This window comes from Triturus cristatus, chromosome 1_1, assembly GCF_964204655.1.
Source record: "Triturus cristatus chromosome 1_1, aTriCri1.1, whole genome shotgun sequence".
Lineage (NCBI taxonomy): Eukaryota > Metazoa > Chordata > Amphibia > Caudata > Salamandridae > Triturus > Triturus cristatus.
Window position 1 is genome coordinate 94,804,819 of NC_140579.1, and position 12,361 is coordinate 94,817,179.

General features: G+C 44.2%; 1 protein-coding gene across 1 annotated transcript in view; it reads right to left on the reverse strand.

Annotated features, from left to right (window-relative positions):
• Positions 1 to 12,361, reverse strand: part of LOC146869599 (butyrophilin subfamily 3 member A3-like) — a 299,341-nt gene that overhangs the window by 23,924 nt on the left and 263,056 nt on the right. The window contains exons 11-14 of the mRNA XM_085608183.1: positions 12,121 to 12,147; positions 12,006 to 12,032; positions 2,243 to 2,263; positions 2,138 to 2,158 (exon numbers count right to left, since the gene is read on the reverse strand). Coding sequence (XP_085464309.1) covers positions 2,138 to 2,158; positions 2,243 to 2,263; positions 12,006 to 12,032; positions 12,121 to 12,147 — 96 coding nt within the window. The remainder of the gene's footprint in view (positions 1 to 2,137; positions 2,159 to 2,242; positions 2,264 to 12,005; positions 12,033 to 12,120; positions 12,148 to 12,361) is intronic.

Here is a 12,361-nt window from a genome sequence, read left to right on the forward strand (position 1 = left end):
TGCCTTCTCTCCAGAGGAGCTGGAGATGCTTGTTGGTGAGGTCCTTCCCATGTATGGCCAGCTCTATGGCTTGCAAGAGGAGCAGGTAACTTCCTAACAGACCTACTTCACTCTGTTGGACTGCATTGCTTCCTGTCTCACAGGCTATGATGTGGCTTTGGTTACAGGGAAGGGAAGGATGTACCTGGCCCTGGAAGCTGGACTTAAGCATTGGAGGCAGGAGCAGAGGTTGTACTGAATATTCAATGAAGTAGTAGAACCTGAATTACAATTAACTACCGGCTAGAACCAGTGAGCAATAAAAGGCGGGACATAATATGGCTGTGTCTAGGTGTTTTAGGCTGTAACTGTACAGAACTGTTTGAGGCATATGATGGCTGTATCTGGGCATGTGATTACTGAGCCCCTGGAATATCATGGCAGTACCATTGGTAAGAAACACATTGTGCCTTACTAACTACTAATTTGACTCTTATTATGCAGTTCTTCATATGTACGTTAATTTATTTGATTTGTGCGATCAAAGGTTATGTGAAGTCACTTTCTGGGATGATTGTGGTCAAAGGTCATGTAATGACAATTCCTATGATGTCACTGGGGTTAAAGGTTGATATGTCAGCTGTGCTACCCCTTACATTTTGGAGAATCAAGGCCATTTATGCTGAGCAAGCAAGCAGATGAGATCATTTTCAGAGCTCCACTAATATTGGGCTCAGATGTTACCTGTCACCAGGGGGAGAAAAGAGTGAAGGGAAATGAAGGCACTAGTTAAAATAAAACGTTTGACCCAAGAACTGGTCTTCTTTTCCATATTGAAGAACTTGTATGTGCAATTGCTTTTTTTCTCTACCCGTAAAATATATTTGCTCTTCAAGAAACCCTTTCCTGTATGCAGCCCCATTTTTTTCAGGAGTTCCAGGCCCATTCCCACCCTTGAAAGGGAATCTCTCACACCCCTAAAGAGGAGTAAATCTTCGACCATTTCCATAGTACAAATGGGCCACAAAAATATTTGGAAATGTTCACAAAAGTATAAGCTCAAAACATTCCCTCGCATCCAAATCCTCAAACACCCCTTCCCTGCCCTTATCATAGGATTGACTCATCAGCCTTATTAGACCATCTTGAATGATATTAAACATAAGGAAATTGATTTAGCCCTGCATGGTTACTATCTGTGAATGCCTTATACATGTAAATTAAGTCATTTACACCTGCATGAGTACCAGTGAGGCCTCAGCTCTTGCTGAGTCAGGAGACCACTATTTTACACATAGTAGACAATGCTCTTCTGCCCACAGAAGATGTCCTCTGCCTCCTGATATTGCTGTACCGGATATTTCTTACCCCAACCAAGGCAGAATTCCTGTTTGGGAAGAACAGCAAACAAAAAACAGTACAATATGAAAAAAGATAAAGGGTGCCATAGTTGTAGACACCTTTGACAATGACCAGTATTGTGCGTTGAAGTTCACAGGAAATACATTTCTGTGAACTTTGGTGAGATTTATGCTCTTACAGTTGTTTATTTCCACTTTTTACATTCACAGTTCTAACCAAATATTTTTGGGAGGTTTACACGAATGGCAGTCAACATGTTTCACCCCTTTTGGCATGCAGGTCTGAGGCTTTCCCAAGGCTAAACGCCCACTGTCTGTAGGGCCGTGGTGGGCTGCAAATTCAGAGTGGAGCATGGAAAGTTGATTGAGTGTGCTTTGAAATGTACCTTAAAAAATCCATTTATTCCTTTAAATATAATCACATCAAAAATGACAAAAAAGCATTGTTTGCTTTAAAACCTCGCATACTGTATGTTTTTCTCTACAAACATTAGGGAAAGAACGCTCCAAAAGTGCACAGCTTTAATGTTTGCTCATAGCTGAGGACCGAGTCTCCCTAAAAATAAACGTCTGGCTAAGGACCTGTATCTAAAAATAGAAGGATTAAAATTGAAAATTGATTAAAATTTGAGAGCTTTGGGCAATAAGTCACTAAGGTCCATGTTATGATGCCATAAAAAGTGTTTCCAAGTTTGAACTGGGATAGATCTACTGTGTACAGTGTCAGCAAAATACCACTTGAAGAGTTCATAAAGCATCCAATGCCGCTGTATTAATAGAAAGACCATCACACTCACCTTTCTCTTTTTGGAGATTGTCTGTGAACACAAAAACAAATATGAGCTTTCTAGAATTTGTTTATATATAGGATCCATCTATTATTGCTCAATTTATAAACTTACCTCTTGCTTTAAGTAAATCACCTGTCAGAGAAAATATAGAGAAGAATAATTTAACCTTGTTTTGAGGATGTTCAAGTTATTTCTACATTGCCTACTGGTGAAACTAGACAGATAAAGGAGAACTCAGAGAGGGTAACATTATCTACCAGCCAGACAGTGTTGAATAAATCTTGCTGAGAAATTGCAATGTTCTTTAGAGCATCGATTTTACATAAAACTGGATTGTATGCCAGTTGGCTCCTCTCAACACCGCAAACATCAGTTTATTAATAATCCTGGGTGGTAAACTCCACTCCGTTGGCCGAGTTTGTGCTACTCCGCTTGGAGGGCGAAGTTCAGCAAAATCTCCGCCTACGTAGCGGAGCAGAGTTCACCGGTGCGGTGGGAGACTTACCTTCCTCTCAAATCAGTGTCCTGCTCCTGCTGCTGGGCCTGGCTCCACTTCTGCTGCTCCCTAGTTGAATTACAGGAAGAACTGTTGTGTGCATGGCGTACTGCATGAAGGCATGCCTGACCCTACCAAATCCCATGATAGGGTCAGGCATGCCTACACGCAGTATGCTATGTGCACTGCAGTTCCTCCTGTAATTCAACCAGAGCAGCGGGAGTGGAGCCAGGCCCAACAGCAGGAGCAGCACAGCGACTTGGGAGGAAGGTAAGTCTTCTTTTTTAGCTGGCCACGTTACTACTATGCAGGAGCGGGGTGGGGGCCGGGGTTATAGCGGGAGGGGGTACTAGGGGCGGGGGCTTTAGTAGGGAGTGCGGGTTTGGGGGGAGGGGCAGGAAGGGCACTCCGCCAGGCCACGGAACTCTGCAAAATTTCACTGAGTTTTTCAGTAACTCCGTGAAATTCCATGTAGTACCACTATGCGAGCTCCGCCCACCCCTATTTATTAACTTTACCTCACCCTTCCCTTGTCAGTATAAATCCTTAATATTTCCCCCACTTACTGACTTTGACATGTATCAATCCCTCTACTTGATGCAAGCAACCTCTTCCATGGAGCCGGTCGTTTTCGATCCGGGGTCTCAATCAGGTTTGTAACCAAATTTTGACTGCTCAAAACTAGGCTAATCAGATGTCTTTACCCCTTCCCTGCTCATGACGGAACCACTCCGTCATGAGCCACGGTTGCGCTGTGCTCATGACGGAGTGGTTCCGTCATGCTGCGGCCGTTGGCGGCCGCTGCGCCCATGCGGTGCTAATTCCCCGCCTGTGCGGGCAATTAGCGCAGTGGGCGGAGACGTGACGGAACCACTCCGTCATGAGCACAGCTCAACCGTGGCTCATGACAGAGTGGTTCTGTCACGAGCACAGCGCCACCGCACCTGCCCCCAAACCCCCCCAGCGCCGCGGCGGAATTCCTGCCGTGGCGAAGGGGTTAAAAACTGGGGAGAAGCCTATAAAACAACAAATGAGCAACTAGGTCAGATCAAAGCTTACCTCTCAAATGTCTCAAGTGGAACAAAGGGGCACATTTACAAGCCCCTATTGCCACAGCAACGTCACTTAATGTAGCTTAATGCCACCTTGTAAATAAGGCCCCTTTTCATGCTACACTTAGCGGGAAAGGGGTGGGCAATGAGTGTTGCACCCCTTGATTTTAACGGTGTCCCATATTTACAAGGTTTGCGTAAATATGGGGCAGTGCCAAAATTAAGACCAGGGAAAATCTGGTCATAACATGGTGGAACAAGGAAAAATGCAGCCCACACAGAAAGAGCAAAATGTCATGAATGGTTGTTAAAAAAAAATACGAATTGCAACTTCAATGTGTGCGGCATTCTGCAGCACACATAGAATTTACAAATCTCAATTACTGATTGTTTATGTGCAGGAAGGGACACCTTCCGGCACATAAACAATCTTTCCCTGTAACGCAGGCACCCTTGCACAATGGTGCAATTGTGCCTGCATTGGCGCTAGGTGGCTACATTTAGCGCCACCACTAAGGGAAAGGCAGGGGTGTGCTGTATTCTTGTGAAAATGGCGCATCCCTGTGATTGGAAACTGTCGGAGCGTGGGGTTAGCTTTCTTGGCTTAACTCCGCGTTCCGACAGTTTCCTTGTAATATGCCCCTAGGACTTGACAGGAGCCAAAAATTCTCCCTTGTTAACGGTTTAATTTCTAGACAGTTTTTCCACCTCTCCCCTATTGAAAAATGAGTCACCTTGGTAAAACCCACTGCCCCCCTTTCCAAAACTGTACATTGAGCCAGCTTTTCAGAGGGACCCAAAGCTAAACCCGATAGGCGCAAGGCAGATATAATGCAAGGGATTGAACATGACCTATAGAGATCCATTCTTTAAAAAAAACAAAAAACAATACAGGATCTTATTGTGCACTTTCTTGGGGGATTTAGTCTGCTTTAACATATCACTCATGCTGTTCACCCTATAAAAACAATTCCAGCTGACTCACATTCCATATGAAATCTGGACAGATATTGTGCAAAATAGGCAAAATAGTATTTAAGCAGGGCTAAGCCACCTTCCTCTATGTCTCTGAACTAAGTGCTAATCTAGCGGTTTTATTTTGCCAAATAAAAGATAATATCAGAGATTCAATTTCTTTCAAAATATCAGCATTCACCACACAAGGTAGTGCAGCAAAGAGATAGTTAAATAGGAGTAAAATATTTTTTTCTCTCCAATTCCCCCTTCCCCAAAAGGGGAAAGGGATCGAATTCCATTGCGAAAACACCACTTTAACTTTCCATACTACTGGGACAAAATTCTAAAACCCAAATAATGCTTCGGTTTGCGTGTTCACACAGGTGGCAATATCCGGAAGCAGAATTTCAGCCTAACTATCACATACAATGGACTTGGTTTTCTTTTTATTAATTCTATAACCTCCAAACCCCTGATACATAGTAAAAATCTCAAACACTCTTTCCTGCGTAATCTTCCTAGTAGCTAGCAGCAACATTGTAGCATCCGCATGTAGCTTTGTTTGTTTGTTTGTTAGTAGACTGCATACGCATGTAGCTTTGTTTGTTTGTTAGTAGACCCGCCAACTCCGCTCAGCCAGCCTCGCCCTCGGCACCGTACCACGCACCAGAAGAACAACAACAGGCGGAAGATCCTTCTCCTATCTCGCCGCCAAGACCTGGAACTCCCTCCCCACCCACCTCCGAATGACCCAAGACCTTCTCACCTTCAGGAGACACCTCAAGATCTGGCTGTTCGAGCAGTAGCAGCACTCGCCCCCCCCCCCCCCCGCCTCAGCGCCTTGAGATCCTCGTGGGTGAGTAGTGCGCTCTATAAATTTAATGATTGATTGATTGACTGATTGATTGATCCCTCTGTGGTACTGGAGGGAGAACCTCAGCATCTTTCCATATTGTGATTGCCAATGGTTTGATGAAGAAGACAAAAAGGACCAGCGCCAGAAGACAGCCCTGCCAAGTTCCTCGCAATATTCACACTATTTTCCAAACTCTGACGCGCTAATGATCATCTTTACCTCTGCTCTCTCACACATTTTCTCTATCAACCTCATGATCTAACAGTGTATATTAAATCTCCCCAGAAGATAAAAAAGAGTCTGCTAGACCACTCGGTCAAAGCTTTTTCGGCATCCATTAGAAGGATCGCAGCAGGAACATGATTAACAAATAAATAATCAAGTACTTCCACTAAATAATAGGTGTGTGTTCCCAGATGATGCCCTGAAATAAAACCATTCTGATCCTGGTGGATCATTTTAGCGGCTGTCCCATTAAATCTATTTGCTAGCAATTTCATAATTATCTTGTGTTTTGAATTTATTGGTCGATATGAGCATGGATCCTCTGAATCCTTTCCTAAAGCAACCAACCACAAAACATGAATTAAAAGAGGGTGGGAAAAGACCTCTTCTGACATAGAGTTAGTAAAACCTCTAAAAATTCTTTATAAAATTCCAATGGAAAACCATACGCCACAGACCTTGCCATTTGGCAAGCTATTAGCTACCTCAACCATCTCTTCCTTGGAAAAGGGATTGATCACGTTTTGCCTATCTTCCACCGAAAGTGTGGGTAGATCTACCCCCAGAAATATTTACAGTTCCACCTTATCAGCTACCTGAGTACAGTTGTAAATCTGGTTCTAATGTTAAAGAAAGATTTCATTCATCTTTACCTCTTCTTACTGGGTAACCATGTTGCAGGACGTTTTAAAATACGTCTAGTATTCTTGGCTGCTTGCTCAGGGGCCAGCCAAGCTATAGACTTCCCGGCATATTTACTCTACTTGTAAATCTTCTGCCTTTAAGCCATATTAGTTATATATCACTTTGCATAGCAAAAGTAATTCAACGTGCACTTAGCTTTATCGATCCCTCTTCAATTCTTCAAATATTGACAGGAAAGTTTATCATGTGTTTCTTGCACAAGTTTCTCAGGGCCAATTTTTGCTCTTTAGCATTTCTATTAATAGCCCCATCTTTAGATATCAGCTGTCATGGCAGATACGTTTTTAAAGCATCACAGATAATGTTTGGTGGAGCAGACCTGTGAAATCCCTTGGATCTCATCCTTACAAACTTTAACCCATCCCTTCTCCTGCTGATAGTGTTTATTAAAAACCCACCTCTTAACTTGGGGCTTTTCCCTCATACCCAAAATCTCCAACTCAAGAGTTGCCTAACCAGAGAACCCATTGGGGAATAGCTGAAGAAGTTTAAAAATCAGGTTCTTTGAGACAAGGAATTAATCCCTCTGAAAGACAGTTTAAAATCTGCCTGAAAAACATGTAAATTCTTTCTATTCTGGAAGGGTTTCCCTTCAAGGATCAACAAGACACAGGAACCTTTGATAGTATTGCATGGTTTTTGCTACTTGGGGCTTCTTTTGCCATTTACAATCTGAAGAGGAGTCAACTCCTGAGTTCTGTAGAAAATAAAAATCTGCACCTATAAAATCTCACGGGACTTGCAATAAAGCTTGGAATAACTTCTCATATAGGCAGTGTTATCCTCTACAGGGGCATAAACCTTAATAAAAGTAATCCCCACTAAGGAGACCAACACCAACAGCCCTGCCTGTCACTTGCCCAATCATGAACTTCCACATTCAAATTTTGAGCTATAAAATCGGAGACTCTGCAATAGGTCATCAGGGCGGCTGAGAATCCTCTATAACCCATTTCTTAAACATAGTGAACTTCGCTAGCCTGTCTGATGGAATATTGGTTTCCTGAATCAGTCAATCAATTAATCAATCAGGGGTCTGTATAGCATAGTTACTCACCTGTGAAGGTCTCATGGTGCTGGAGAAGGAGGGGCTGTTGATCCGACTTGGCGAGAGGGTGCAGTCAAAGAGCCAGGTCTTGAGATCCTTCCGGAATTGGGTCAGCGACGGGGATTGCGTGAGGTGGAGGGGCCGGCGTTTTGCAGGTCTTGGTGGCGAGGAAAGGATCTTCCTCTGGTTCTGGTCTTGTGGATCCGTGGGACGTAGGTCCAGGGCGAGTTGCGTGGAGTAAAGTTGTCTGGCAGGTAGGTGGAATCTGAGGCGGTCATTCAGATATGCTGGTCCTACGTCGTGGAGAGCTTTGTAAGCATGTGTTAGTAGTTTGAAAGTGATTCTCTTGTTGACTCTTGTTTGAACCATCTGAAGTTTTCTAAGCAGTTTCTGGGTGGCGCCAGCGTAGAGCGCATTGCCATAGTCAAGTCTACTGGTGATGAGTATGTGGGTGACCAACTTTCTGGATCTTGTAGGATCCATCTGAATTTCTTTCAAAGCAGGCAGAGTGTGTGGAAGAAGGATAAGGATAGAGTGTTTATCTGGCCACTGTGAGCGAGGAGTCCAATATGATGCAGAGGTTTTGTGTGTGATCCTTGGGCGTAGGAGGGGTTGCCTGTGCGGTGCGCCACCAGGTGTCATCCCAGGCTGAGGGGGCAGGTCCCAGGATGAGTACTTAGGTGTTGTCCGAGTTGAGCTTGAGGCAGCTATCTTTCATCCAGGTGGCAAAGGCTGTCATCCCGATGTGAAAGTTGATTTTGACTGCTGTGGGTTCGTTGGAGAGGGAAAGGATCAGCTGGGTGTTGTTGGCGTAGGAGACGATGTTGAGTCTGCGGCCGCGACCAGTGGGGGTCAGGGAGGAGTCCTGGAGCACTCCGCAGCTGATCTCTGTAGGCTCTGAGAAGAACTGAGGTAGCCTGACTCTGCGTTTGGCTGGTAAGGAAGGAGTGGATCCAGTCCAGGGCCTTGACGCGGATGCCAGCATCACAGAGCCTTGTGATTAGTGTGCAGTGGGAGACGGTGTCGAAGGCGGCCAAGAGGTCCAGAACGATAAGGGCTGTGGTTTTTCCTTGGTCAGGGAGGGAGTGGATGTCATAAGTGGCAACAGGGAGTGCAGTCTTGGTGCAGTGGTTGCTTCGGAAGCCGGATTGGGAGATGTCCAGGACGTAGTTCTCTTCTATGAACTTGGAGAGTTCGGCTTGATGGCCTTCTCGATGACCTTGGCAGAGATGGGAGGAGGGAGATGGGTCAGAAGTTCTTGAGGGCTGTCGGGTCGGTGGATGGCTTCTTCAGCAAGGGGTTGATCTCAGCGTTTTCCAGTTGTCAGGGAAGGTGGAGGTTTCGCTGGAGCAGTTGATGGTACAGTGAAGCTCGGGGACAATGGAGGTCGATGGTCTAGGGAAGATGTTGTACGGACAGGGGTCAATGGGGCTCCAGAGTGGATGCTCTTCATGGTAGTGTGCGGGGGGCTTGCCAGCTGGGAGGTGAGAAAAGTGGGGAGTGGGTCATCGGAGGGGGCGGTGAATGGGGATCGCAGTGGCAAGGGCGTCAAAGCAAAAGAGTGAAGGAAGTGAAAAGGGACAGAAAAATGGAAAAAGGAGAAAAAGGCAAAAAACACAACAAAGGCAGAGGCAGAAAGAGGCAATAGAAGAAGCAGAAAAGCAGAGGAAAGAGAGACAGAATGTCAGCCCAGCAGCAGAGCAGTGATGCTCTGCCACTAGAACAACAGCGCCTCGAACTCCTGACCAGAGGGTCAGCAGCAACAACAGGGGCAGCAGCAGCTACCAGCCAGAGCTGTGTAGGGAAGAGAGCAGTCCTATGGATTACGCTCCTCTATACAGGCTTCAATAGCACACATTTTCTTCCTATTATTTAGCCAATTAGTATTAAATGTAATATTCTTCAATATATTCCTTTGAGTCCCTACCTCCCTCCTATTTCTGCCAGTAAACATATACACTAAAAGTGTAAAATATACATTAAAGTGTCTCATCCTGCTGAAGTGACGCCTGATGCTCAGCTAAAGTCAACAACACGTATATCTTTATATGAGTTATGCTGTTTCCCTACCCCTTCAAAAAGTGCTCAAGCATCCCGAAAAGTGCTAGAAACTGCCATAAAGTACCACAGTGCATCATGAACTTGTAAAACAGTCCCGAAACTTGGAAGAAAAACACCCACATCCTCGAATGCTCTACTACCTTAAAGTGTATTAAAGCGCTGAAGTACATCATTTACTTGAAGACAATTAATCAAGGAACTTGCTTACAACGAAGACAGCGTTTACAACGCAGTCATCACATCGCAGTGCCTTTACAACGCAGTCGTTACAACAATCGCGTTGTTAGAATGTGAGGCCTTTACAATGCAAGTCATTAGATCGACTTGCTGTAGGGGCGGCTCTAACATAAGGAATACATTAATTTACTATTCCAACACCTTCCCTATTCCTAAGTCCAGCGCGCCCCCTACAGCAAGTCAATCTAATGACTTGCGTTGTAAATGTATCGCGTTGTAACAACGCTGTTGTTGTAACAACCGCATTTTAAAGGAACGTGATGTGATAACATGCGTAGTAACATGGTATATTCGCTTACAACATCATCTAGAGTATACCGTCACAACCCAGGCGGCTACCCCTGTTAACGGGCCTATACTGCTTTCTTACTCAATGGTGTATTGTCCCTGATTTAACCACTGCTCATTTTATACTGCTCCCAAAACCTCCCCTTTCACTTTCTGCCCCATGCCCTAGTGGGAGCACTGCCCTCTCTCTCACTCCTCGCATCTGTCCCTTTCCTTGAAAACGTTGGTGCCATAATACAGTGCCAGTCTCCCCGCCTGTCCCGCAGTTTCTTTTTCTCATTAGAGTGCTTAGATGTCTTCAATGATCTGGATTGTTTAGCCTGCATTTTCTTGGAGCACTCTAATGTTAATGTTAATGGAATTTATAAAAGCGCACGAATACCCAAGGGTGTCTTGGCGCTGATCGTTGAGATCGCAAATATATTGGGCGCATAAGAGGCGAAGAGAAGAATATTTTGTTTACTAGACCCTAAAAATTCAGTGAAAATAGCTAACAAAGACTCAGTTCAAAAGATAGATACAGAGGAGAGAACATTCTCCAACGAGCAGCAGATCAGCAACAAAGCAGCAGTCGCTGAGCAAGTATGTTGGCCGCATAGGTGTAGAGAGCGGGGGCTATTTTACTACTAGACCCAAAAAAGTCTGAAAATGTTACTCATAACAATGGCGTTACAAAGACCCCCGCAGCCCCTGCACTGTGGGGGACCCCGAGCTCCATGGGGCCCCCTCTCATTGTACCCTGGCCTCAGCGCTCCTAAGTGAGTCAGGAGTCGGGCCCCCTCCATGTACATTGCAGGGGGCCCCCTCAAGTTTTGTTACGCCACTGATTAATAATGACACAGTGCGAATGCCATGCTCAGAGGAGAGAGCATTCTCCCGAAAGTAGCTATGAATCGAACTAGAGCAGCGGCCCAGGATTCAAGGCAAACAACAACAAGCAATGCTCTCTACCTGGTGTGGCTATATGGTGTCCCCAAGGTCGTCGCCTTCCTCATTCACAAGATATACGCCTCCGTGCTCGGTGCTCCAGGTCCAGCTTCCTCCAGCTTGAAAAAACATTTCAAGACCTGGAGCTGCTCTGACTTTCTACCGACCTAGGGCCTGGTTCACAAAGGTAAAGTTAGACTAAAAGTTTAACTTTTAACCTCAAATCTGAGTTTAGACTTTAAGTCTAACTGTACACCTGAAGTTTAAGTTTAGACCTGAAGTCCAAGGGACCGATTCACAAAGGTAAAGTTAGACCAAAAGTCTAACTTTCCTACTTTTTGGTTTTTACAAAAGTAAGTTACTATGAGTAACTTTACTACTAGCTCCTAGTAGTGAAGTTACTACTAGTAGATTTCTGTGAATTATGGTGAATTATAGTTGTTCATTTGTACATTTTGCATTCATAGTTCTAACTAAAATATTTTTGGGAGCTTCACACGAATTCTACTCAACATGTTTTGCTCCTCAGGCTTGGGCTTTCTCAAGGCTAAAACTACATTATCTGTAGGGCCGTGGAGGGCCGCAAATTAAGAGTCGAGCATGGAAAGTTGATTGAGTGTGCTTTGAAATGTACCATAAAAAATCCTTGTATTCCTTCAAATATAACATCAAAAATGACCGAAAGGCACTGTGTTCTTTAAAAACTTGCACACTGTACGTTTTCAAATATTTGCGAAAAACGCGTCTATTGTGCACAGCTTTAATGTTTGCTCATAGCTGAGGGCCATGTCCCTCTAAATATATACTTCTGGCTACGGTCCTGGCAACTAGGAGTAGGAGGGTTTTACAATTTGAGAGCTTCAGGCATAAAGCCACTAAAGTTCCTGATTATGATGCCGCGGAAGCTTGGGAACTTAAACTGGGATAAATGTTTTCCTGCATACCGGGACAGTGAACTACCACTTAAAGAGATCATAAAGCATCCAAAGACGCTACATCAATCAAAAGACCATCACACTCACCTTTTTGGTTTTCTTTTTGGAGATTGTCTGTGTACACAAAAACACATTAATACAAGCTCACTAGAATTTGTTTTTATATAAGATCCATCTTTTATTGCTCAATTTAGAAACGTACCTATTGCGTAAATTAAATCACCCATCGCTGAAAATATAGAGAAGAATAATTTAATCTTGTTTTGAGGATGTGCAAATAATTTCTACATTGCCTACTGGTGAAACGAGACAGATAAAGGAAAACTTGGAAAGAGTAGTAATAACTACGTTTGAGAATTTTCTCAATATTTTAAAATATTTGTATTAGTTTAAGCAACATTGTGATAGGCATAAAATATTTCTGTTCACATAGTCATAGATAT